Here is a 27,050-nt window from a genome sequence, read left to right on the forward strand (position 1 = left end):
TCTATTACTATAAGTTCCAGTACAAATAGATGCACAGCTATAAGCTTGTCAGGGCTGGCACAGGCAGCTGATAAATTCTCTTTCATCTAGTTTCTCAAACTTCAACTGCCCTGTCAGCAACATCTCAAATTTGGAAGTCAGCAACAGTCCCTGTGTGAAGTGCTTGGAAGAGTAAACACATTAGAGCTGCTTTAAAAAATACATAAATAAATAATAATAAAAATAAATAAATAAAAATAAAGTTACATTTTGATAAAAATCTATTTTTTTCTTAACCAAACCCATATGTTTGCTTTTCTAATTAAGGTAGTACAGTCCGCATCTCCATTTTGTATTAGCTACTAAAACACATTAAGATTTATGAAAGAAACATTGTACCAAAGTAAATGCCATCTTAGCTGTTTTCTAGTATGAAAAATAGAAATATCTATGTAGATAATTGTGGAGCAATGGTATTTTCTAGCCATTGTTTGTTACTTGCTTTGTAAATAAATCATCAATAGCTAACTGGGGGTAATGGGGGGGAACACTGATGAATTTAAGCATATTCTAAAATACAACTGTATGGAATGGGGTTGCTGTTTTGTCTTGTTTTCTTTTTCTTTTTTTTTTTTTTTTAATTTCTGTAGCAAAAATGTATTTCTTGTTTTCATTGTTCAAATCTGTGTAACAGAATATGCTTTTAGTGTAAAATATTTTGTTTCTGCCATGGACTGTGTAATAAAGATTGAAGGCCAAATCCTTCCAAGTTGTAAATTGTAGTAATGCTACTGGAGTTTCATCAGTGTGTTACAGCTCAATATGTAGCCATTTATACCAGCAGAATATGAAACCAGACATAGCAGAAGTGCCTTTTTTATCATTATTTTTTCTGTTGAAAAACAAACTGTGCTGTCAGAGGGATTTAATATTTAATTTTATATTAGTCTAGCAAGATCTCTTCATAGCCATTATTAAAGTTTAAACCAGAACTGTCATCATCTTAAGAAAGAGAGTTTTCCTCTAAGTTTTTAAAGTACGAGAGAGAGATTTCACTCAGAAAAACTGGGCATGCTCTTTTGCTCTACACATCAGTATTACTTAGCTAACAATAAGAACGTTACACTAGAAATGGAAGCAAATTAGCATCATCCAAAGTCATTGCAGTCTGACAGGTTCTGAGCATTCTGCCATGTTCACATATGGCAAACTGAAATGTATTGACCGGTTATTGGAAAAGCCTTAAATGGTAAACCAGGAAGATAAATAAGTTAAATTAAACCTAAGCTCATAGTTTAGTGGCTAGCCCAAACTACATTAGCTGTCACAGACTTTACATAATGAATTGAAGCAATTGTTTCTTCTGTATTTGGAATATAATGAAGCTCACTGGTAAAATCCTATGACTCGGTAACAGCCTAATATTTTCAAAGATATTTTAGGTTTCTCCAGTCCAATAATTAATTGAGCAACCTGACTGTAAATATTTTTAGCAGTACTAATGTTATTGTAGGCATAATGGTCTAAGGATATGAGGAAGCAAATTTTATTAGCAGAGCATTAACAAAAATAAGTTAAATGTCTTGTTTTATTTTATTTTGGTTTTGTTTTTGTTTTCCAAAAGGCATGAATGTCATTGGGAATGCTGTGGAGTAAGTAGCATATTACACAAGTTATGTATCTTTGCTGTGATCCTTTAATAAAAAAAAAAAAAATAGTTTGTGTTTTCTGTATATTTGCACATACTATATTCAAAACACAGTACACATTGATCAACATGTCATGCCCTCTTTTAATAGCTCAGCTTTAGAAAATGTTATTTAGTGCACCAATGCCAACACATCAATATGAAGGTTGATGTATTAATTTTCTGACTGCTTTAAATACTTGTTATGTTTTATTTTTAAAAAGGGACATCCAGATAGGTTGAGGTTTTTTGGTAGTGGTGGTTGTGGGTTTTGTTGTTGTTGTTTTGTTCATGGTTTTGTTTATTTGTTTGCTTTTTTGTTTGTTTGTTTGTTTCTTTTTTAATAAAAGGCATATGGGCAGAATTATGTTTTGACATAAACTGTGTATTTTCCTCTTGTACTGAGAGGCTTAGCTCCAGGAGCCAGCTGGTGCAGGAGCCTGACTCCAGTAACAGAAAAACAAGGTGAGCAGAGGGAAACTCTCTTGCTAGCTCCTGGCAGACTAAGAGGCTTCCTGGGCTCTTGAGTTGTGCTGAAGTATTCTTGTTTTATTGATTTTAAAAGTTCTGCTAGAAGGTTGTATTTGAACAAAACTTACATATTTTTTGTTTGTTTGTTTCCTGGAGAGGAAAAATAGTGAATAATGACTCTTAGGAATGACATCTGAGCAAGACAATATAAATATGACTCTGCAATAAGGAATAATAATGAGCATCATTATTTCCATGACAGTTGTGATTTTACAGATTTTATTGCAATTGTTTTTTTTCCCTAACATGCTCATTGTCATTTTGAACACTTTTATGTGGAAGGCCATAGCAAAAAATGCTAACTTATCTATGAGCGCTGTCAGTCAGACAGCATGATCTGGGGAAAAGTCACAAATACCAGAGAAGCAATATACTATATCCAGAGATTCCTTCAAAATCCTATTTCTATGACTCTGTGAAGTCTTTGCAGTCCTTTGAAGACTAGCCCATAGTCCTCAAGGAGCACATCAGCTGACACCAACAATCCTACCAGCCTAATGACACAAGGCAACAGGATCCCACAGCAAGAGAAAAAAGAAGAAAAAGAAAAAAAAAAAAAAAAAAAAAAAAACAAAAAAAAAAACCACGCATCGATACTTATGTTCTGTTTGTTTCAAAGACAGCATCTGGCCAGAAAATAAGTGAGCTTTACGGGCATAGCAAACCATATATGTGTTGGTGTCAGAAAAGAATTAGGAGGCAATGTAGGAGATACCACGGTAGGTTTGGTTCCCAAAGATATATTTGGATGTAGTTGACAGCTAAAATAAGTCAGTCCACTAGGCCTGAATTGTGGAGCACAACCTGAACTGTGATGCCAGTTTGGGCAGCACTGGCAATTCAGCCAGCCTTCAATCTTTCAATGATTTTGTCAGCTTGAAAGAAAAGGAACCCCACCACATGAGCTTAGAGCTTCCCTGATGTACTATCTACTGCCCAGACAGACAGAAGCACTATATTCTGTTTATTATCCTAGGTACAGACTGTACAGACACTGCTCAGCTCCCCAGTAAGACACAGCTGACCTCTGGGATGCAGAGCCACCTGCAATCCCCAAAGTCCCACGGTAAAATGACTCATCAGATTAGGGGCCGGACATGGTGTTTTTCTTATCACAGGGATCTTTACAACTATTCCCTACTCCTACTCTCTGTTACAATTTACAGTAAGGATTAGCACAATAACTATACACAAACAATTCAACTTCTGATGCAGCATCAAATTAATTTCACACCAACACACTCACCTGTGGCATTAGCATCCTAAAATGTGATTTTAGGAAGAAGCAAAACATATTTTTGATGTTATTGGACAGTTCAGTGACATTTTTGGATTTTAAATCTCAGGTTAAGTTCCTAAATGCTATATTAGTGAGAAATATAAAGTTAGTATGCTTAAACATGAAAGATAGGCATTTATTGGGTATTACTCCAATTAATTCATTCTAATCCAACAGTCTTTTCTAAAGTACACACAAATTTGCACATACCCACAGATTCACTTATTAATGTGCACATACTGGTTGTGAGAGAGCAAAACACCTCAGACTTGAAGAAAGGTGTGGTAAAGACTGTAAAATTATTGAAATTTTTTTTTCTTTTTTTTTTTCTTTTTTTTTTTTTTCTGCATAACACTTTCTAGATAACGTGTTTTATTTCCACTGTTATTTTCATCATCATGACAGAGGAAAAAAGCAATGCTTCTCTTTACACTCATCGACTTCTCTGCAAAATCCCAGCAACAGACATCAATTACATTAACAGAAACTACACAATTAAAAAAAATAATCATTTCTAGAAAAGAACAGAAATGGAAAGGAAGCTTTATGTAATGAGCAGAAGATTGCTGTTGTGTTGGGCAAAAAGCAGCAGTAGGTTAACTGAGCTTGCACCAGACAGGAAGTAATACAGCAACTACAAAACAAGGACAGCAATGTTAAAGGAAGAAGGAGGAATAGGGTAGGGGAATTGTGGAGGAGAGGGGGAAGCTTAGTAAAACAGCATGCAGAGGTAACTGCATGCTGCATCAGAAGTTGAATCATCATGTTTAAAATTTGCCATTATGGCTTTTAATTCAGTGTAGGTAATTTTGTTTTCATTGAATTTTCCTGCATAAGAAATTTACATATTCTGTTCTGTGTTTTTTTTTTTTTTTTCTCTTAGTGTTTCTTTTTTCTTTTCCTCAGTTAATTCTAAATTATATTTTGTTGTTGATGTATGTTTGTTCAAGACCATAAGACATTTGTTGAAGTTTAGCAGCGCTATGTAAAATCTATTGCTACTAGTGACCCGCATTATTATTTTGAAGCAAAAACACACTGAGGGTTTTTTTCAGACAGGATTTTGCTCATCCCTTACAGGCAGACTTACCAATACATAGATCTGATATATGCATAACTTTCAGTTAAGACTTTTTGCATAACCATTCTGCTAGTCTTTTACCAATCCCAAATAGTCCCACTGCATGATGTAATCTATTATTATTGCTGTTGTTGTTGTTTTATGTATTATTTATTTTATTATTATTTCTTAAGAGGTGGGAGGGGTGCTATTCTTGATTGAATGAATTCAGAGGACAGAAATCCCATTACATCCCAATGGTAATTCAGCCCAAATCATGTATTCTGCTACATATATTTTAAACAACTAAGCTATTTGAATTGTCCAATGCTTCACTTCCTATCTATTCTGATGCCTTTTCCTTGTTCAATGACTCCCTGCTATTATAAACCATTTCCCTGCTTATTGAAGCTTTTTTAGACTGCACTTGTAGAATACGATTGTTACAGGGTAGCTTTGATCTAGCATATTCATTCTCCCAGCTTTCCCTTGAGTCAAGGCAGAGAGGCAAGTTCCTCCAGGGCAGTCCAGAGCATTTATAAGCTGGGTGCCTCATCTGAACCAACATAACACTCAGCCTCACTAGGAAAAAGCAGACTTGCAAAACCTCCCTAATTCTATTAATAAACTAAATGAACCATGTTAAACTTCTTAATATACTTCCTAGAAGACACAATTTTCAAATTTACACTCATGATTTATCACTTACTGTCAACTAGCTAGTTTTCAGTGTCAGTATTGGTGTAAAAATGAGAACTTGACCCAAAGTTTCATCCATATGCATGTCATTTCACTAATGTATTCATATACTAACTTCTGTCCTTCCTGAAAAATACATGGGGGATTGGAAGGGAGCTATATTCATCCAGGGATTTTATTCCCCAAGGGCTTTAATTCACTTTGTCAGCATCACACCAGTAGCTCCTACCCATGTAATTTTTTGCTATTCTCTATAAAGGTGTCACAGTTATTTTGGTTTATTTTTTTTGTTTGTTTGTTTGTTTGTTTTGTTTTTTTCTCAGATCCACAGAGTGGATCTGGAAATGTATTAAGTGGCATGTATTAAGAAAAACAAAGTTCAAATGAATCTACCTTACCAAGATCAATCAAGCCAAAATAATAAGCATTCAAACAAGACTTTAAACATGAAGTTGAAGCAAACTCTTCAATCTCTTAAAAACTAACTTGAGAAAATTAAATAGTGAGAAAATAAATTATTTAAGTTTAAAAAAACCTCTGTTATCTATTCACATTTGAATTTAAAACTGTTACTGTAGTATATCCAGTAGACAGAAATACAGACATTCTGACAGTGAAGGTATAATTCTGCTGCTCCTTCTCCTACAGATGTATTATACAATGAACATGGAATTTCATGGAGTTTCTATGCCAACTCTAAGGAATAGCTTTCTTAGGATAAATAATAATAATAATAACAATAATCTTTCTCATATCTGAATTTCATATGACAGACATAATGATGGCAATATAAAAATATAATGTAAATGCTCTATGAAGTACTTAAAAAATTAGTCTTTGTTACTCTGTAATGAACTTCATTAAGCCAGAGGCCATCAGCACGGAGGGAGGTTATAATTATATAACCTCCTTGCTAATCCTTCTATATCACTAATAGAAGTCCTCCTGTTCAGAGTTCATGTAGTGATGACACTTGTCTTCTCCATTACCAAGAAACTAACGTCAGTGCATGAAATCCTGATTCATCGCAAGTTGATGCCACCATTCTCTACTTCTTAATTAGTACATCTTTCAGAGTAAGAGGGTTTGACTGTCCTAGTCATCAGACACCAAAAATATCCACCTTTTTCCCCCTCTGACTGAACGTGTAGAGAACTGGGAGGAATGCTTTCTTCTGATGCTGCATACTGACAACACTACAAGAGAAAAATAGAGACTTACATATCACAGAATCACAGAATTTCTAGGTTGGAAGAGACCTCAAGGTCATCGAGTCCAACCTCCAACCTAACGCTAACAGCCCTCCACTAAACCATATCCCTAAGCTCTACATCTAAACGTCTTTTGAAGACTTCCAGGGATGGTGACTCCACCACTTCCCTGGGCAGCCTGTTCCAGTGCCTCACAACCCTTTCAGTGAAGAAATTCTTCCTAACATCTAACCTAAAACTCCCCTGGCTCAACTTAAGCCCATTCCCCCTCGTCCTGTCACCAGGCACGTGGGAGAACAGGCCAACCCCCACCTCGCTACAGCCTCCCTTGAGGTACCTAAAAAGAGCGATAAGGTCACCCCTGAGCCTCCTCTTCACCAGGCTGAACAAGCCCAGCTCCCTCAGCCGCTCCTCGTAGGACTTGTTCTCCAGGCCCCTCACCAGCTTCGTCGCCCTTCTCTGCACCCGCTCAAGCACCTCGATGTCCTTCTTGTAGCGAGGGGCCCAAAACTGAACACAGTACTCGAGGTGCGGCCTCACCAGAGCTGAGTACAGGGGGACGATCACCTCCCTCGCCCTGCTGGTCACGCTGTTCCTGATACAAGCCAGGATGCCGTTGGCCTTCTTGGCCACCTGAGCACACTGCTGGCTCATATTCAGCTGACTATCCACCATCACTCCCAGGTCCTTCTCTGCCTGGCAGCTCTCCAACCATTCCTCTCCCAGTCTGTAGCTCTGCTTGGGGTTATTGCGCCCCAGGTGCAGGACCCGGCACTTGGCCTTGTTGAACTTCATGCAGTTGACCTCAGCCCATCGGTGCAGCCTATCCAGATCCTCCTGCAGGGCTTTCCTACCCTCGAGCAGATCGACACACGCACCTAACTTGGTGTCATCTGCGAACTTACTGAGGGTGCACTCGATGCCCTCGTCCAGATCATCGATGAAGATATTAAAGAGGACCGGCCCCAGCACCGAGCCCTGGGGGACGCCACTAGTGACTGGCCTCCAACTGGACTTGGCTCCATTCACCACGACTCTTTGGGCCCGGCTATCCAGCCAGTTTCTAACCCAGCGAAGCGTGCGCCAGTCCAAGCCAAGAGCAGACAGTTTCTTGAGGAGAATGCTGTGGGAGACGGTGTCAAAAGCCTTGCTGAAGTCAAGGTAGACCACATCCACAGCCTTTCCCTCATCCACCCAGCGCGTCACTCTGTCATAGAAGGAGATCAGGTTCGTCAGGCATGACCTGCCTTTCATAAAGCCATGCTGACTGGGCCTGATCGCCTGCTTCCCCTGCAATTGCTGCATGATGACTCTCAGGAGGATCTGCTCCATGAGCTTTCCTGGCACTGAGGTCAAACTGACAGGCCTGTAGTTTCCCGGGTCTGCCCTCCGGCCCTTCTTGTAGATGGGCGTCACGTTTGCTAGCCGCCAGTCGATTGGAACCTCCCCTGATAGCCAGGACTGTTGATAAATGATGGAAAGCGGCTTGGCCAGCTCCTCTGCCAGTTCCCTCAGTACCCTTGGGTGGATCCCATCCGGCCCCATCGACTTGTGCACATCCAAGTGCCGTAGCAGGTCACCAACCAGTTCTTCATGGATAATGAGGGCCACATCCTGCTCCCCATCGCCTTCCACCAGCTCAGGGTACTGAGTATCCAGAGAACATCCGGTATTGCCGCTAAAGACTGAGGCAAAGAAGGCATTGAGCACCTCCGCCTTTTCCTCATCTCTTGTAACTAAGTTTCCCCCCGCATCCAGTAAAGGATGGAGATTCTCCTTAGTCCTCCTTTTTGTGTTGATGTATTTATAGAAACGTTTTTTGTTATCTTTAACGGCAGTAGCCAGATTGAGCTCCAGATGAGCTTTGGCCTTCCTAATTTTGTCCCTGCACAGCCTCGCTACTTCTTTAAAGTCCTCCTTAGTGGCCTGCCCACTTTTCCAAAGCTTATAAACCCTCTTTTTCCTCCTAAGATCAAGCCACAATTCTCTGTTGAGCCAGGCCGGTCTTCTTCCCCGCCAGCTCGTCTTTGGGCACGTGGGGACAGACCGTTCCTGCGCCATTAAGACTTCCCTCTTGAAGAGCGCCCAGCCTTCCTGGACCCCTCTGCCCTTCAGAACCACCTCCCAAGGGACTCCACCAACCAGTGTCCTGAGCAGCTCAAAGTCAGCCCTTCGAAAGTCCAATACAGCGGTTTTACTGGTCCCCTTCCTGGCCTCGCCAAGAATAGTGAACTCCACCATTGCGTGGTCACTCTGCCCAAGACAGCTCCCGACGATCACGTCCTCCACCAGTCCTTCTCTGTTTGTGAAGAGAAGGTCTAGCGGGGCACCACCCCTGGTAGGTTCACTAACCAGCTGCGTCAGGAAGCTATCTTCCACGCTCTCCAGAAACCTCCTAGACTGCTTTCTCAGGGCTGTGTTGTGCTTCCAGGATATGTCAGGGAAGTTGAAGTCCCCCACGAGTACAAGAGCTGATGATTTAGCAACCTCTGTCAGCTGCCTGTAGAATTCCTCATCCGTCTCCTCATCCTGGTTCGGCGGTCTATAGCAGACCCCGACCAGGACACTAGCCTTGTTGTCCCTGCCGATCCTAACCCAAAGGGACTCGACCTTGTCATTCCCAACCTCGAGTTCTACAACCTCGAAAGACTCTCTAATATAGAGAGCCACACCACCACCCCTTCTATGCTGCCTGTCCCTTCTATAGAGCTTATAGCCAGGCATTGCAGCACTCCAGTCATGAGACTGGTCCCACCACGTCTCCGTGATGGCAACCAAGTCGTAGCCTGCCTGCCGCACGATGGCTTCCAGCTCCTCCTGTTTGTTACCCATGCTGCGTGCATTGGTGTAGATGCACTTCAGCTGGGCCATAGCCTTATCCTCCAGCCTAGCCATTGTTCCCCCTGGCACAGCCCCAACAATCCTAGCCTCAGCCCCATCCCCCTTCCTACCTAGTTTAAAGCCCTCTCAATGAGCCCTGCCAGTTCCTGGCCCAGGATCCTTTTTCCCCTAAAAGATAGGGACCCGTCTGCGGCCATCAGGCCAGGTGCTGAGTAAAGTGCCCCATGATCAAAAAACCCAAGATTTCTGCGTTGGCACCAGTCCCGGAGCCACGTGTTTAACAGGTGAGCTTTCCGTGTCCTCTCTGAACTCCTCCCTGCCACCATAGGGATGGACGAAAACACCACCTGCACTCCCGCTCCATCCACTAACCGACCCAGTCCCCTAAAGTCCCTTTTGATAGCCTTGAGGCTTCTCTCTTCGATGTTATCACTGCCCGCCTGGACTATCAAAAGGGGGTAATAGTCAGAGGGGCGTACCAGGTTAGGAAGCTTCCTGGCAACGTCCCTGACCCTGGCCCCAGGGAGACAGCAGACTTCCCTACGGGTAGGGTCAGGCCGACAAATAGGGCCCTCTGTTCCCCTAAGAGTCGAATCACCAACAACAATCACCCTCCTGTCTTTCTTGGTGGAGGCAGTCCTGAGGCGCGGAGTCGACCTCCTCGCCCCAGGCATCCTCCTGGGAACATTTGCTACCTCTTCCTCACACACCGGCCTCTCAATCTCTAGGGCCTCAAACCTGTTGTGTAAGGGCACCTGGGAGGGTGGGGCCGGAAGGGGAGGGGATCGCCTGCGATGTCGAGCAGGGACTTGTTTCCATTCCTCCTCAGCTCCCAGATCCCCTCCCTCTGCCCGACAGGGACAGGGCAGGGGGTCCGCCCCCATTTGAGAAGTCTCACCTCGGCACCTCCCCTTGAGGCCCTGCAGGGAGTTACTCCAGAAGTCTATCTCCCGCTCACACTCCCTGATGGCCCTCAACCTCTCCACCTCCTCCTTGAGCTCCGCCACCATGCGGACCAGATCATCCACCTGCTCGCACCTCACGCACGCAGTTTCTCTGCCTCCCGCCGATGGCAGCAACAGGCTCAGACACTCCTTGCATCCGGTGACCTGAACTGCGGCATTTTTTAACGGGTAGTCGGTCTGGGTGTGTACCGACTTCTTGGAGAGCGCGCCGTGCCTGGTGGCGACCATTATCACCTAGCTACGGCTGTTGTTAACGAGGTGTTGTTTGTGTGTAGGGGGAGCGCTCCGCCCTTCCTGCGCGCCCTGCCTGCGCGAACTGCCGCGCTAACTGCCGCGCCACTCCCTTCTGACGCGCCACGCCCTGTTTGCCCGTCCTGGTCGCCGCGCTCCTGGTCGCTCGCGCTCCCTAGGGGCAGCTTTTGAATGGCTGGGGAGGGGGCGCTGCTGGCTCCGCCTTCGCCTCGTCAGCCTCCCTCACGAGGGCTGCCGGGTCCTGGCGGCTCCCTCCAGTAGGCTCGATGCCGGAAAAAATTAGCCCTGCCTGGCCCGATCCCCCGCTCCGCTGCAGAACGCGTCTGCCCCGGAGCCGATCGCCTCGGCAAATGGCGAAAAAATTTGCAATGAAGTAAAGAATTCATGAGTCACGACTGGGTTTATACCAGTTCAGCTGCTTAAGTTCTGCAATTGTACCTTCAATTGCATACATAAAAAGAAGTTATGAGGGAAAACATAAATGCAGAAACACCTGAAGGATGCATCACTTACATGTGAACAAGAGGGCCTTGAGCAACTCCTGTTCTGCTCTCTGGAAAGTCAGATACAAGGAAATATTCCAATTTAGAAATACAAAATAAATAAATAAATAAATAAATTAAATTTAAACAACCTGCATCATGTCTGCACTATTGACTAATCTAAACAAATATTCAGTACAAGAGGTTGATTGCATGTATTTGCGGACCTATTAAACAGTGAAATAAAATTTGGGTTATGTATCCACAAATATATTGCTTTAAAAATATAACATAACATAACATAATATAATATAATATAATATAATATAATATAATAGCATTAATTGTTAAAAAAATCAGGGGCCAAAAAGATTGAGAAATATGGTTCTTTGCTTGGTTCAAATTCAGCAAAAATGTATAAGAGTACAAGTAGTTTCACCTTCATTTTATTTGATAAAATACAAGGCAGACAGGAGGAAGGAATTTTTAAAAGTTCAAGAGAAACAAGGGTCAAATTAGAAGATTCATACCAAAGAGGGATCAAGTGTTGGTCTTGTTTCCTGGATTGGAGATTTTAGTATTAACATTCCCAATATAATGTATTTTACAATCCGTTATTGGTCCTGCCACATACATACTCAATTTGATCCTAGGTGACATGGTTAAAAGCTTTGTACAAAATAAATAAATAAATAAAAATTGGAACGAGTTTTTCATAGGAAAAGGCTCTCAAGAGAACTCAGCAGAACTTTAAAAAATGTAGTTCTGAGAAAATCAAATAACTTAGCCATGAGTCACTGAAAAATATATATATATATATAAAAAAAAAAAAATGAATTGTCTTTGGATAAATATAGCTAATCTTTTTTCAAATTAATCTACCAAAGCGCTAGCTCTATATAAAAACCTTTAGTTCAAAAACATTGAATAATAAGTAGCAAAAGGGACAGACACATCCCTCAGGGTCTGTGGCTGCAGGCAACTTACACTTGGGCAGGGACACAACTGAGACCACCACAGTAGTGTTTGGACCACTGCAGCTGGCACACTGTAGTTGATTTCCACAGTACCTGTGGAAAAGTGTTAATTTGCAATGAAGTAAAGAATTCATGAGTCACGACTGGGTTTATACCAGTTCAGCTGCTTAAGTTCTGCAATTGTACCTTCAATTGCATACAGCTATATTCTGGCTTCCAAAGAGACAAAGTCACACAAGGAGAATCTGGTTCATGGGGTCTAACTGCAGTTAGTTCATTGTGGGGATCATCATGTCCAGGATGAACATAATTTCTCAAGTCAGAAGAGATGCTTAAGAAAGAAATCTCTTTAAATTTCCTTTTCCCTTACACACCCTTTCTGCAAGTATATTGCCAGCAGCAACCCACATATGCACTGTCAGTACTCAAGATAAGAAAAATTCATAATTTTACACCATTGACTGTCACAGCCTATGTTGGGAACTCTATGTTATCATCTATTTAATTAGTGGAGTGGTACTGCTGGTCTTAATTCACTTTAACAGCCCTCTGTAGTATGCACTTCTCATCACCATGTTACAAACAAGGGTCTGAGTCACCGTGTAGGGGCAACTTAATCAAAATCTCATGTTATCTGTGACTGGAAAATGAGCTTTGGTCCCTTAAATGTACATTCAACATTATCCACTGAGCTTTCTCTGATGCCTAAAAAATAATCTCTACTTTTATCTCTCAATATGCCAAACCAAACCAAACAGTAGATAAATGTTTTAGTATATCACTGCATCTCCTATCTTGAACTGATCCCATTTGTTCATGGAGGACCTAATAATAGAGATCCTAAATTATTTCTCTTCTGAACCCTGAAACAGTCTAAGCCTAAATTCAATCATAAGTATCCCCTTAGGACATACCAAGGCCACAGCTAGAAAGAAAGCAAAGATAGGTGCATGATGTAGTGCTCTCTGTGACCTCTTCTATACCCAGTGTTAACTCAGACTTTCTATGAAATAAAAGCTCATCTTAACTTTAAAATAATCACCCAGACCAGCCAACAAGAGATACACAAATACCTTCCTAAATCTGGACTTTGTTCCCAGAGATAATTTCACTCTCAGATTTTTGTATGAACAGTGCTGTTGCACAGACACTGTCCTCATTACTCTTCTGATTCCCCATAGGACTGGCTTCCTTCCTTTGTTTAATGAGGGATATGCTTGCACCCCATATTCAGGGTGTATATATCATTTGTGTCACTGTCTCCAAAGCGCTGATGTTTGTTTTCTGCTGAAATCCTGAAAACTTTCACGTGCTTTTTCCAACTAGTATCAGCATCATCATTCATCCTTTTTCTTGTATTAGAAAGCCTGTTTTAAAACCAGCACATAAAGCACACCTCCCTGAATTGCTTCAACTTGTCATCAACAAAATAAGCAGAAGAAATTATTCTGCTGCAGAAAAAAAAAAAAATAGAAAAGAAAAAAGAAAAAAAAAAAGATCCTTTTGATGAAATATCACATCAAGCTGGAAAAGTGATGAGTGTGTTTTACAGCGGTATGGAATTTTATTCATGGCTCCTTCTGGCATTTGTAGAGTGAGATTCTCCAATCACACAGAAAAGGACATGACCACCTTGGCCATTTTCATCACTGCTGTAATTTATGAATTTAAGTGCTAGCCCAGGTGCACTGAATTTACTGTCTATAATAAATATAAGAATTTAAGAAAAAAAAATCAGGAAACACACACCTTAGAAATGCACCCTCTACTTCTGCAAGAGATCTTAAAGAGATATTTGCCTGCAGATGACTGGGATATGGTTGCCACTGCAAGGGCTAGGACACTGGAGATGCCCCTCAATTTTCAGCTGTCTTGCTGTGTCACATCATGATGGTGGCTTCTGGGTTTTATTAGACTGCACAGACATTTCATGATGGAAATCACAAAAATCACAGAATTGCAGAATCATCTAGGTTGGAGGAGACCTCCAAGATCACCGAGTCCAACCTCTGATCTAACACTTACCAGTCCTCCACTAAATGATATCACTAAGCTCTACATCTAAACGTCTTTTAAAAGCCTCCAGGGATGGTGACTCAACCACTTCCCTAGGCAGCCCATTCCAGTGCCTAACAACCCTTTCAGTAAAGAAGTTCTTCCTAATATCCAACCCAAACCTCCCCTGGTGTAACTTCCTGGTGTAACTTTAGCCCATTCCCCCTCGTCCTGTCACCAGGCATGTGGGAGAACAGACCAACCCCCACCTCGCTACAGCCTCCTTTAAGGTACCTGTGGAGTGCAATAAGGTCACCCCTGAGCCTTTTCTTCTCCAGGCTGAACAATCCCACCTCCCTCAGCCACTCCTCGTAGGACTTGTTCTCCCGACCCCTCACCAGCCTCGTTGCCCTTCTCTGGACATGCTGGACTCACTTGAGCACCTCGATGTCCTTCTTGTAGTGAGGGGCCCAAAACTGAACACAGTACTCGAGGTGCAGCCTCACCAGAGCCGAGTACAAAATGTGCCACTGTCCTTAACATCAGATGTAAGTATTTTCAACAGAACAACCTCTGGCTTTTCAGCCCTGATCTTTCAGGGTTGTCTACAGAACAGAACAATTTACTGGATTCATGGAAATTCATGGATTTTAGCTAACCAGATACTAAAAGTCATCCGCTCTGAGACATCAGTTTAATGGCAAGTTATGTATTTCCTCTGATTTCCCATGTCTTGTTAGTCTGCACACAATAACTACCTTTTTCCCCCACATTTACCATTGCTCTCTTCCTAGCACCTTCCTTGGTATCACGGGTGTTAACTTCCTTTGCCTTGCAGAACTTTTTCGCCCCTCAGTACTGTGCTTGGATTTATTGCTGCTGCTTCAGATCTAGAGCACGTTGGTGTGTCAGACAGCATCTCTACCTTCCTACCTGAAGCAACCACTCTCCCCTCACTCTAGAAATTACTCTCCTGTAGACGGAGACCATCACACCTGCAGCCTGATATTATTATCACTTCCCCACTCGCGTGTAATTTTATATCTGCTTGCTGTATCATTAACAGCCAGCAGGCTGTGCTAAGAGATCAGTTTTCTCTGTCAGAAAAGATTGCTGAGAACTGCTTTCAAGACAGTGTGCGTCCCCAAAGGTGCTACACAGAGAACCTGTTTCCTGCCACACTGGCACCCATTCTACCCAGGAGCCAGAAGAGGGAAGATATATATTTCCACAGCAAAATAAAAGAGCAGTTTGTCACTATGCATAGTATTCTGGGTATTATCATGGCTTGCATCTCACAACTTTAAATATCCCCTCGTAGCGACAACTAGGTTATTTCTTGAGCACAGGAAGATAATTCAGGAATTTTACCCTGACAGCTATCATTAGGTACTTTCTTCTACCAATAAGAAACAGACCAAGAAAATGTCAGAAGAATGACGAGCACTTTCCAAAACATGAAATAATGAAACAGGAAAGGTCAGATGCCAGGAATGGGACTGGATGGCCCCATCCCCTCTGTGTCACGAGCAAATACATCATCCTCAGTCTGACTGGGAATGCCTGGATGCCCAGAGAAGCCCAGCACTTTTACAGATATTTTTTTATTATTATTATTATTTTTAAGCACATAAAAAACAAATATCTGATTCATGATGAGAAACTATTCCTATTCTTATGAGACTTTGGAAATGGTTATATTTTATGCTACCACAGGAGGGTGTATATCAAATACCTGCAAAATCAAGAGGTCTTACAAGCCCATAAGGTGGACCTAGTGTAAACTGGTCCACCACTCCAAACTACTTTCTCTCATATGTCTACACATATTTTCCTGCAGAAAGCATGCAAGGAAGGATACTAGAGAAGTATAGTGTTGTTTTTTTGTAGGGTTTTTGCAGGATTTTATCTTTAAGACCAAAGGAGGAAGCAGTAATATTTGGCTCTGCATGAAACAGGGAAAGCAAAAACACAGTCTGAGATCACATCAAACCAGACATGAAAACTTGTCCGTCGAGTTGTCTTCACAAGCATGTGTTGCAGGATAAAATGAAAGCACCATTTGGTGAAAGTGACGCTACAGCTTTGTGGGAGGTTACATCAATCTAATGCCCTTCTCCTAAACACAGGAGGTCCCCCTCTTTCTTCTCACATATGCAGCACCCTCTTTTTTATGCTCTTGCCCACACAAACCAGCTGCCTCTCTTGTGACGGCTCTGGCAGGCACCAAATCTCTCCACAAGCCAATTTTATTCACCATCACTGTAGATAATTATCCAGCTTGCTACATCTGTTTCTTGCTGGCTGGCTCCACTTAGCTGACAGAGGTGCCAAGCGATGAGCAGAATACTATGAGACAAGCAGTAGGAACATGTAGGAGGTTGAGGGAACAGAGAGGGACAGGGACACATCTTTCAGGGCAGCTGAGCTCTCAGATAAGCTTACTTCTTAGGAAACACACCTCTAAGGTACTTCTGGCTGCCTGGCTTGGCCAGATAAACTGAAACTCCTGACAAAGACCCCAGTCCTCTTTTAACTGAAGCTGAATTCTCTGAGAGTTGAAAAAAACAAGCAGTATCCCACATGTCTTGAAAGAGACCATAAAGCACAGGGTATCCTTCCTTAAAGGTGGCTACAGGAACCAATGAAAGAGAATTAAGTAATTTAACAGCAGAGCTTCAAAAACTGCATTGCCAGACAGTGGAAAGCACTCCTCAGTCAATCCACTCATTGGCTCTTCCTGGTTCCAGATTACTCAATTATTAATAATAGTCCCAATGAGAATTTGTTTTTAAGAACCAACAGTTCCTATTTTATTGTATACCAGCAAACTAAAAATTAAAATAAATAAATAAATAAATAAATAAACAAGCAGTGAAAAATTTAAAAGGCTGAGCAAAATGCTCCTGCATTTCAGCTTTTAATTGACAAGTGCAAACATAAGGTTCTCGTTCTCCATGATGTATGCATCATTCCATTAAAATTGAGAGTCACACGTGTGGGCAACAAGCAGTGAAAAGGCAGCGCTGAGTGCAAACACTGTGCTTTAAGTATGCAACTGGTGATAAAATAGATTTAGCAGCTAGAATACCAAACTGGTACTATGTATGTCTTCATGATGCTGCAGGTCCTGCCCCTCCATAGCAGATATCCTAGGAAATACTCCTCTAGGCACATCTTTCTCAGTCTACACAGAGCCTAATGGAATGTAAACCCCCAATCCTCTCTTCAGTCAGTCCTCACCATTGAAAGTTTTACACAAGAACACTGCTATTATTATGCACATATGGCAGGTGAGTTATTTCATCAGGTGAGTTATTATGCTAAGCACTCAGGAACAAAGTACCCAAATCTTTGCTTGATTAGTGTTTGTCTTTATATGAGAGTTGATGTTTTCGTATTCTCTTTTATTTATTTTTAGGTGGGAGAAGGTAAAGCAATCATATGCAACTTCAAAAGCCAGAATAATGTATTTAGGTCTCAAGGCATCAAGGACCAAGTGAGCACTAGAACTCATGTGATTCCTAAGCTATGGTGTAATGATATATTTTCCCTATAGAAATGCCTTATATCTACATCCTCAAAATGGATCTCATATGGGCCAGGTGGGGTATAAAAGACTGTGATAACTAGAATAGTTTCCCAAGGAAATGGATTTTCAGCATTGTCGGTCAGTCATCTAAAGCCAACATTTCATGTTAATGCATCACGGCTGATGAACTATCAAGGAATTATACGCATATTTCATTTTTAACTTTACGCCAGCTTATAAGCCACTACCTTTAGATTTTTACCAGGAAGAAATAAAATAGAAAAATAATTATTTTTCCAGAACAGAAAGATTTTGGATCATCACCCATAGCAAATTTCAAGAAATTTAATACTCTCCTCAACACCTGACAATTTTTTTTTTTTTTTTTCAGTTTTGAAATGTCGAACTTTTGGCAAGCTTAGCTACTGTTACTCTTATGCACAGAGAAAAATTTCAGACTGATCATATCTCAGAGCGTTTTGGTTTTGTTTCTTTTTACCTCAATTTTTGTTTCAGTTAGTAGAGAAGTTGATTCTTGAAAATGCAGGAATGTGGCAGCTTGGAGAAGACCAAAATGGGATAAATTTTCAAGTGTGCAAGTAACTGCTGAACGACATCTTAAAATGTCTGCTGCTTCAAAATGTCCCACACAAAACAGGAAACAGGAAAACTTTGTGTCTATTACTACAGGAAAACCACTTTGGTTTCCTGTTAACAGAAAGACATTTCTCACATAAATGAAGCAAGCCCAAGCTCTCATTGCAATTGGTCACTCCTGTACCACCAAAACAGTAAAAAAAATAAAAAATAAAAAATCCCCAAACCCAAACTTCCACCACAGCATAAGAATTTCTTCATATAAAATTTTGCTTACACAGACTTCCTTGTTACTTTAAGAGACACAAAATAACATTTTTATATTAAATCAGTAATAGACATGTAAGCTCATGGGCTTCCCTATTAGATACAGCATGCCCATAATTTTTTCTAGTTACACAATAATTTTAAACTCCAAAATTCTACATAGTTTTAAATCAAACATCATCTTTTTTCTTCCCCTCCCCCTCCCCCTGCTGTCCTAAAAGAGCTTTTTTTTCCCATAAGAACTTTTCTTTCAAAAAGAGAATAATCTGTAAAACATGGTTGTATAACATCATTTATTCCTGTTTTCAGTGAAATTTGGGATTAAGTAAATTATCAGAACTACATGCAGAAACAATTTGGTAACCCAGCATGAAACCTCTCCCATCTTAGGAAAAGGAAATGTGATCCCATCTCATGCTGGTAGCTCATGAGATCTACACCACCAAAACAGAGAGAGATTTGATTTCCAGAAAAGCCACCAGAGACAGGCTGCAGAAACAGCTGACATTAGATATCATAATTAGTTACTCCAAAGTCTGCATAGCTAGACTTACTGCACTAATGCAAAAAGGTTTTACTGATAGAGGAATAGCTGTGTGCATGCACACTTTCTCCTGAAAAGTACAAAAGAAGTCCCATGAGGCAGGCTGTTAAAGATTTTTGGACATTCCAAGGGACACAGTTCCCCTACACTACGAGTCAATAATGGAAGCCTTCCAAATTTGGACCAACAGAGTTTATGTTCAAATACCATTTACCCTATATATGACTGAGCAGAGTCCAAGCTTCCCCTGCTGATATGGCTCCCTCCAATATCATTTATCAGTTGTGGCTGTCAGATTGCACACTGTTCTCTGGTTGTGTCTTTCACATGGCTGCACAGCCCTTTGTGATGAATCCAGGTGAAAACTGTGACATTAATTAGCAATGTTGGAATACGAACCCTGTTTTACTACTATTTTCACTTTACGTTTCCCATGCTTTCTGTTTGGTTTTGGTCTAAAAAGTAGCTGAAGAGAATGGGGATAGCCTACCAGCATTGCACTTCCATAAAACCAATACATTTTTCTTGAACAGAAAGGAAATTTCTGAAGAAATAACTCAATTAAAAGAACCCTGTTCAATAATTTTCTGCTCTAAGAGCGTGATAAAATCCATCCTCAACTGAATTCCAAAAGGCTCAATATCAACAGCAATTACCTACTGACCATCTGAAAAGAAAGTAACTTAAAAGTTATTTTAGGCTATTTAATCTCATTAAAACAAATAGTACAGTTCAGGCAGTCTTAGGACGTTTGTCTGTCTATGCATTTGGGAAACCAGTTTTGTATATCTTGATACAAGCACAGTTAAAAAAGAAAAAAAATAAAAAAGCTGACAGTCTATACGGGCTGCAAAGTGCTCTCCTTTGTAGGGTGCAAATCTACTGCAGCAAATGGAGTTGGCTAGCTGGGATTTTGCTCAGAACTGCAAGGCACTGACTAGTCTGGCTCAGTTCAACAGAACTCTTAAGCATGTGCTTGTTTTTAAGATCTAGAGTAGTGAAGATGTTTTTGATGAGAAATGGAATTTACATGACAAACTGCGGGGCCCGCACTTGCAAGAATAAATCTGAAGTGTACAAGCAACTTGATCTCCATTATTTATCAATTACTTAGCAGCAGGTAGTTAAAATTGAGAAGGACTATGCAGATCAGTCCTCACTCTCCTAATTTTCAGTGTGTGCTCAGCAGATAATTGATCATGTCAAATTCAGGGGGTATCCCTCTCTCACCTTTGAAAAATTACATTCAGGAACACGGTATTTGCAGATGCCCACTGTCAAGAGGGTCTTCTGAGAATAGTCAAAGATAAAAGACTTTAAAATGGGCTCATGTTTTAACGAGGAATTACTAGAAACCAATTTATACCATGTGTTGAGCTTGCTTAATTTCTCTCAATGTCCAGTTAGAATTAATGAAACGATAAAAGCACCACTTGTATGAAGATTTCCTGGAAATGTTAGCTCTTTAACCACCTTGCTTTTTATGTCTGCTTCCCCATTTAGTTACTGTCACTCACTTCTAAGTTTCATCTAACTTCTGTTCCCCACCAGAAGACCAGCTCCAATTATTAAGTCTAAACCCTTTTATACCCGAGGCAGTGATGCTATCCTGAGTGCAGTCCTGCTTCTGCATTCAATAAGCCCACATTTCCCTGACCTTTCCCCAGTGATACCTGTAGCAAGGGAAAGTTGTTGAATGTCAACAATGCCATCTCAACAATCAGATATATCACTTGGCAGGTGAAAAAGATTTCACATTACCAATAATACTATTAATATTTGCTTTCGATACAATAAAACATATCATGTATAAAGACAAGTGAATATGGCTGCATCTGTATAGTGTATTTTACTTTAAAAGATAAAATCTGTTGAATACCAATCACAATATCTTCACAAAATAGCCAACAGAAGTGCAGATTTCCCCAGTACTTGTAGTGGCATTAATTGGAGAATGGTGGGTTAATTCCTGCTTTTCAGAAATTGGCACTCTGCAAAGTTCCTCATACTTGCACACATGCTGAAGATGGGGAAAAAAAAAATAAAAATTGTACTGAGAATAGTGATGCTAAAGTGTAATGATCCTGTAGCAAAATCTCTTAATATATTCATTTTTGTTTGTCCAAAGAGAAATTCCAAAGTTTTATACCAAACTTATATTCCTGCCCTAAATTACACAGATTTTCTTCATCAAAATCTCAAAGTTAGGTTGAATGACAGAAGAAGTTACAGCAGAAGTCCCAGGGTACTCTCCATTCAAGATCCATTACTGTGATTCATAATGGAAAAAAAAGAACAGAGAAGTATTTCAAGTCACTGTGTAAGTACACTCACATAAGTGGGTCTGGTTCATGTGCTTCTATCTACATTAGGAAATTCAGCATATATAAATATATAAATAAAACATATATACATTACATAAACACTTTCATATAAGCCATAAAATGACATATATTTACAAAAATATTTGCAGCTATGCTTTACACTTTCACTTCCACATCAGGAATTTAAGTATTTAGCTTCTTCCTTGCAAACTTGATCACCTTGCTATCTAGGAGTTTGGGGTGAACTTGTACCTTATATATTCATGATTGTTCAAAAATATGAAGGAAGAAAGCCTTCCAGGAAGTTCTGTTGAGTCCATAAGAAAAGCTTGAAACTTGTTGAGATATTATTTGCCTCACTGAAGAGCAATTTACATTTTACCAAACATATTGAGAGACCTTCTGTTCTTGATATAGAATGACAGTACCTTGGTCTGGTCTGTAAATAAATGTCTAATTCATAAAACATCAGGTATGACACAAACTGGGTTCCTGACAATGGTCTGTAGTATAAATTCATACATAATTGCTACTCGATTTGTCTCAGTTCCAACTGGTAGAGCTGTCAAAGTGAATGAACGTAGAAATGAAAATATATATATCAGGTTACCTTGCATGGTCAAAAAGTGAGAGTAAACTACATCCTTTTGGAATTGTTGTAGCTTCCTTTACAAGCAAGTTACATGATTAAAACAACGGCAAGGATCTGACGTTTATACAGTTCATATTATATAGCACTGCGACATCCAGAAGTTGCACATATACAATTTACTTCTCCCAATATGGAAAAACATTTCTTCAATGCTTCATAAAATATTCTTCTTAGATATGCAGCCCAGATTCCAGCATGCTGTTTTAATTTGAAGGATTTGTTCTTTTGACATGAAATAAGTTTTGCAAAAGGAATTAAAGCTTTGGAGAAGGGGTTGTTTTCCTTATGAAGAACACTCCAGAAAAAATAAATCAGAACCCAACAGTATCTTTACACGAAGACCTGTGGGGAAAAAATCTTGCAGTGAGCTGTTGATACACAGCCTCAGATAGCACTTTCAGTGATAGCCAATGGTGTTGTCTCTTGTTCCTCACTATTCTCTGTGGACACATCCTGGACCTCCTGTTGCTGATAGATATCTTGGACCAGCATGATGTTTGTGTTCCTCCATTCTCTGTACTTCATTGCTGTCAACTTTGGGTCCTCTAACAACTGGTTAATAGTGGCCAGGTCATGTTCTTTACACTAGGAAGAGAGTAAGTGGTTATTTCCTACAGACACAGTCAAGGTCATTGTCCATAACAATAACATTCTGGGAACTTTGCAGAACTAGGGCACAAGGAGATGACCAATTATCCATCCTCCTGGCAATTTGTTCCTATTTTTATAACCAAGATTATCAAAATTAAGTCCACAGCAGAAATTCCTCCCAGTTGAAGGCAAGATTATGATTGCATGTAGTTTTGTTTTGTTTTTATAAGATACTTAGTAAAATTTTATGAATGAGAAGTCATGAAAATTAGACATGAGTTATGTTGCCTCACAAGTTAGTAGTTGCATGAAACTAGGCATGATGATGGCAAATCCTAACTTTCTGAAAAAAAAAATACTTGCCCTCCTGAGCACAATTATAAATTCCTGTTCTCTGGGAGCAAGACAGGAAATATTTTTGGAGAAAATCTATGCACCAGCAGTATAGCTCATGGGTAGTTAGATCATATGTGGGTGTTAATACATCTACCACCAGATACTGTTAACAAATCTGGTCTCTACTAGCAGACAAGAGCAGCTCAGATTGTATATTGCAGGGACCCTGGTTCAATTGTAAGACAGGAACGGTCATGTCATGATATAGGGAAAATGAGAACCTTGAGGTCACAAAATGGGCGCGGTTGGAAGGGACCTCTGGAGGTCATCTGGTCCAACCCCCCTGGCTCAAGCAAGACCATCTACAGAAGTTGCTTAGGACCACATCCAGGCAACTTTTGAACTACTCTAAGGAGAGAGATCCCGCCACCACCTCTTTGGTGCCATTGCTCAGTCACCCACATAACAAAGAAGTGTTTCCTGGTGTTTGCACAGAACCTCCTATGCTTCAGTTTGTGCCTATTGCATTTTATTCTGTCATTGGGCACCTTTAAAAAGAGCCTTTCTCCATCCTCTTTGCATGCCCCTCTCAGGTATTTAGTCATGTCCTCACATTTTCTAAGGCAATCCATCTTTTTGCTGTTCTAGCTCTTATTGCCAATCTATGCAGTGGATCACAGGATAGAGAAGCTCCAGTTAGCAACTATAATTTCTTAATGGAGGCACCATGCTGCACTAACAAACCTTTACTTTGTTTTGCCAGGCTCTGTCCCCCCAGGTCTCTGTGTGACAGCAATGGGGTTGTTCTTGCCATCCTCTGTACTGCCACCAATTTCATCACACCTGAGAACAATTAGTGCTACTGGCTGCCTTCAAAACACTGTGAGAACACTCGCACATCCACAACACTTCCTGGCAGTAGCAATAGGCTGCCCTCATATCCATATCCCACTGCTACCCTAATCAACCCTCAACTACTCTAACCCCTGTGATGCCTGAACCACTTTTCAAACAGAAAAAAAAAAAAAAAAGAAAAAGAAAAAAAAAAAAGAAAAGAAAAAAAAAAAAAGAACACTTGTTAACCCTCAAGATTAATCCTTGTAAGAGGGCTTTTGGCATAAATGCAGAAACACACTGATAGCCTAAGAGCAGAAGAGGAGATAGGGAAGTAGAAGGGAGAGGGAAGCATTTGCAATGCATAGACTTGGTGGCAAAATGCCATGTTGTGGATTTTTTCTTCTGCTTTAAATCTATTTCCCACATTCATTAAGCCTGTGATGCATTTGCACACAGCTTCACTCTCTTCCAAACAATCCTAAGCATGTTTTGTTAATGATATATTATGGCAGGAACATTAATCTGTTGTTAAAGATGTGGAGTCAAAAGGCCAAAATTAAAATTGCACTGAAGCTTGCATAAATCATTTGCTTCAAATCTAAGAGGGTTTTAACTAAAGCAGAGTAAATATTGATCAGATGCAAAACTTTTCTGATTTTGAAATTTCCAATTGTTTCATGTCTCAAATTTTATGTTAAAAAAGTTGACTTTAAAAGAACATAATCTCACTGATGTAAAGAATATGGCACATTCCCACTGAAAGCATTTGCCTTTTAGACAGGCTAACTCAAACACTGCTGTGCATGGAACTCTGTTCATGTCTGTGAGAAAATGTCTGTGCTATATTTGTCTTGTCAATTCTCCAATTCCTTGGTTTGAAGAAGGAAAAAAAAAATCAACACATTTTATGCATTATGAACACTCCAAAAATGGTTTTTCCATATTAAATACAAGTGTTAGACAAGCCTAAGATTATAAACACTGCTAATCACAATTTATACAATACTCCTGGGTTAAATCAATGCAAAGTTGTCCTCCTTGTTCATGTCTGACAGAAAGGCTTGTAGGCTTGCATTCAGCTCCAGACTAATAAAATGGATTATCCCAGAAGATACAGCTCCATTTTGTACCGCTTCTTAGATTTATTAGGGAGGCTCATATCAGGGAAAAACATCAAAGTATGCTTCCACATTTATTTTCCTGTGCCATAAAATTGGCATACTTTTTAAACTAAATTTCTGCTGTATGATTGGCTCACTTTATTACTGATGCAGAAGAATAATACAGTGAAGTAAGTGTCACTTCACTGAAGACTCATTAATACTGAGGAGAGACTTCACTGGGTCTCATATGTAGCTTGAAAGCCCTGCAACAGGCAGGATGCCTATACTCCAACTTGTCTTTTCAAATGTGTCTTCAGGAAGTTTAAGACAGGCCAGGGCGCCAAAGCCAACCCTCACATTGCAACTAATAATCAAATCAACTATTGTGCTGATGGAAGTTTTTACATGTATTTCTCCAGGGTACAATTCCTGAAGCCAAATACACATACTTGAAACATGATACTCAATTCCTGCTTCTAATGCATACAAAAAGAATCATAGAATGGCTTGGGTTGAAAGGGACCTCAAATATCATCCACAAATTCTCTGGGCAATAAACATAATGAAAGAAAAAAAAAATAATAATCAAGTGAAAACCCATGTTTGGATTTGTTCTTTATCCTCTTTACAATTTCAATGTTATGGTTAAGATTTCTGTTTGCCTCAGTACCATTCAGAAGCAGGTTTTGAAATCCCATGACACTCCAAACGATGCTGGCAGGTAAACAGCCTCATAAATCTCCATATTCCAGACAAATTTATTGGCCCTTTCATGGAATGTCCCCTGAACCCCTCCACCCCTCCAGTTCATGATATGCTTCCAACATAAAAGCAGGATGCTTTTGTTATTAAAAATATTTTAGTTACAGGAGGTCTTTACAATAGCTTTGGCACATCCTGTACATTCCCCAATAATCACATAAGGAAAACTTTTTTGGCTCAGGGTCGTTTTCATGTGCTTTATCATTGATGTCCTTTTTCTGCTCTTCCTTTTTTAAGGCTCCCCTGTTTAGTGTATACAGCTGAGTTTGCAGGTTTCCCAGCTAACTAAAAGGAGCTTTCTTTATTAAATTTTCCAAACGGGCAGGAATTTTTGCAAGAAGGGTCCCTTCTGAACAATTGCCTCTGTTCAAACTTAACAACAAAACACAGATCACTATTCCGAATAAAGTAGAAAACAATTTCAAATACTTAACCAAACTCTCTGGGGCTTTAAATAAACATGTAATTAGAATTTGGCTGATGTCTAGGCTTGCTTTTTTTTCAGCCAAACTCTTTCTTTCTCTCAGGCTTTTCCTTGGCTCACTCTGTGACCTCACCTTTAATGTGCTGTTCAACATTCGAATTTTGTGGAGTTTCTCATTAATGGAAGGGTTTTTGCTGCGTTTGATAAATGACTTCCTAAGCTCCTTCTTGGTTGACAGCCGACGATCACCGATGGGAGACAAGCTTGCTTGTTCTAATGACTTGTAAAGTCGCTCCATCTCATCATCATCACATTTTTCCTGATCTGCAAAGCAAAGAATAAAGTATGTATGAGAATATGAATATGGCAGCAGATAGCAGAAACATTGCATTCATCTGTCAGACTCTTAGCCAAGTCAAAAAGTAATGGTATTAGAGTCAAAACCAAGGGTAATTTTTAGAGTAATTAGGCATATGAGAATGATGTACTACCAAATTCAGACGTTTTTAAGAATCAGGTTATGATCCAAGCAGATATGAGCATATGTTTCCACTGGTCGAGTGCTGGTTTAATGATCTAAATATATCACAGACTTTGAACAACTGTCAGTAACGTTACGTTAGAATAGCATCTACGCTTATTCACTTTTCCCTTACAAGCTGCACATGATTAATTACATTTCTACATGGTATTTCACAGGTCAGATTCTATTTGGTGTACCAACTTATTGTCAGGCATCGATAATTATTGAAAATACAAGGAAAAAATTTTGAGAAAGGAAATGAAACACAGAGATATGTCAGAAGCCAAAAGAGAAGGTCCCTAGAAAACAGATTAAAGCAGAAACCCTTGGGGTACCTGATAACTAAGTCTTGAGTTTCACAGATTGCAGCACAGAATTTGCATGTGATGCCACGCAGAAAAGCTTTGATTATCCCACTTAATAGCTCTGATGGGGCCTAAGCTACAGCACCATCTTCTGTGACAGAGAAGATATGACAGAAAAAGTTAGCAAGCAGCTAATAATTAAATGGGATAAAATAAGATAAAAATTAAAGCAAATACATTTTTTTTATGAATAAAACAACTTAAAAATGAACAGTCAAGGAATGTAAAATATACC

At 40.2% G+C, this 27,050-nt stretch overlaps 1 protein-coding gene across 1 annotated transcript in view; it reads right to left on the reverse strand.

Moving 5' to 3' along the window:
• Nucleotides 1–22,258: 22,258 nt before the first annotated feature.
• The window catches only part of IPCEF1 (interaction protein for cytohesin exchange factors 1), a gene marked incomplete at its 3' end in the record, with an annotated part of 46,353 nt that continues 41,561 nt past the window's right edge, over nucleotides 22,259–27,050 (reverse strand). Inside the window, exons 10-11 of the mRNA XM_084284425.1 lie at nucleotides 26,061–26,251; nucleotides 22,259–22,459 (exon numbers count right to left, since the gene is read on the reverse strand). Of these exons, the coding sequence (XP_084140551.1) occupies nucleotides 22,259–22,459; nucleotides 26,061–26,251 (392 nt within the window). The remainder of the gene's footprint in view (nucleotides 22,460–26,060; nucleotides 26,252–27,050) is intronic.

The sequence above is a fragment of the Netta rufina genome, assembly GCF_964035555.1.
Source record: "Netta rufina genome assembly, chromosome: 3".
NCBI classification, from domain to species: Eukaryota; Metazoa; Chordata; class Aves; order Anseriformes; family Anatidae; genus Netta; species Netta rufina.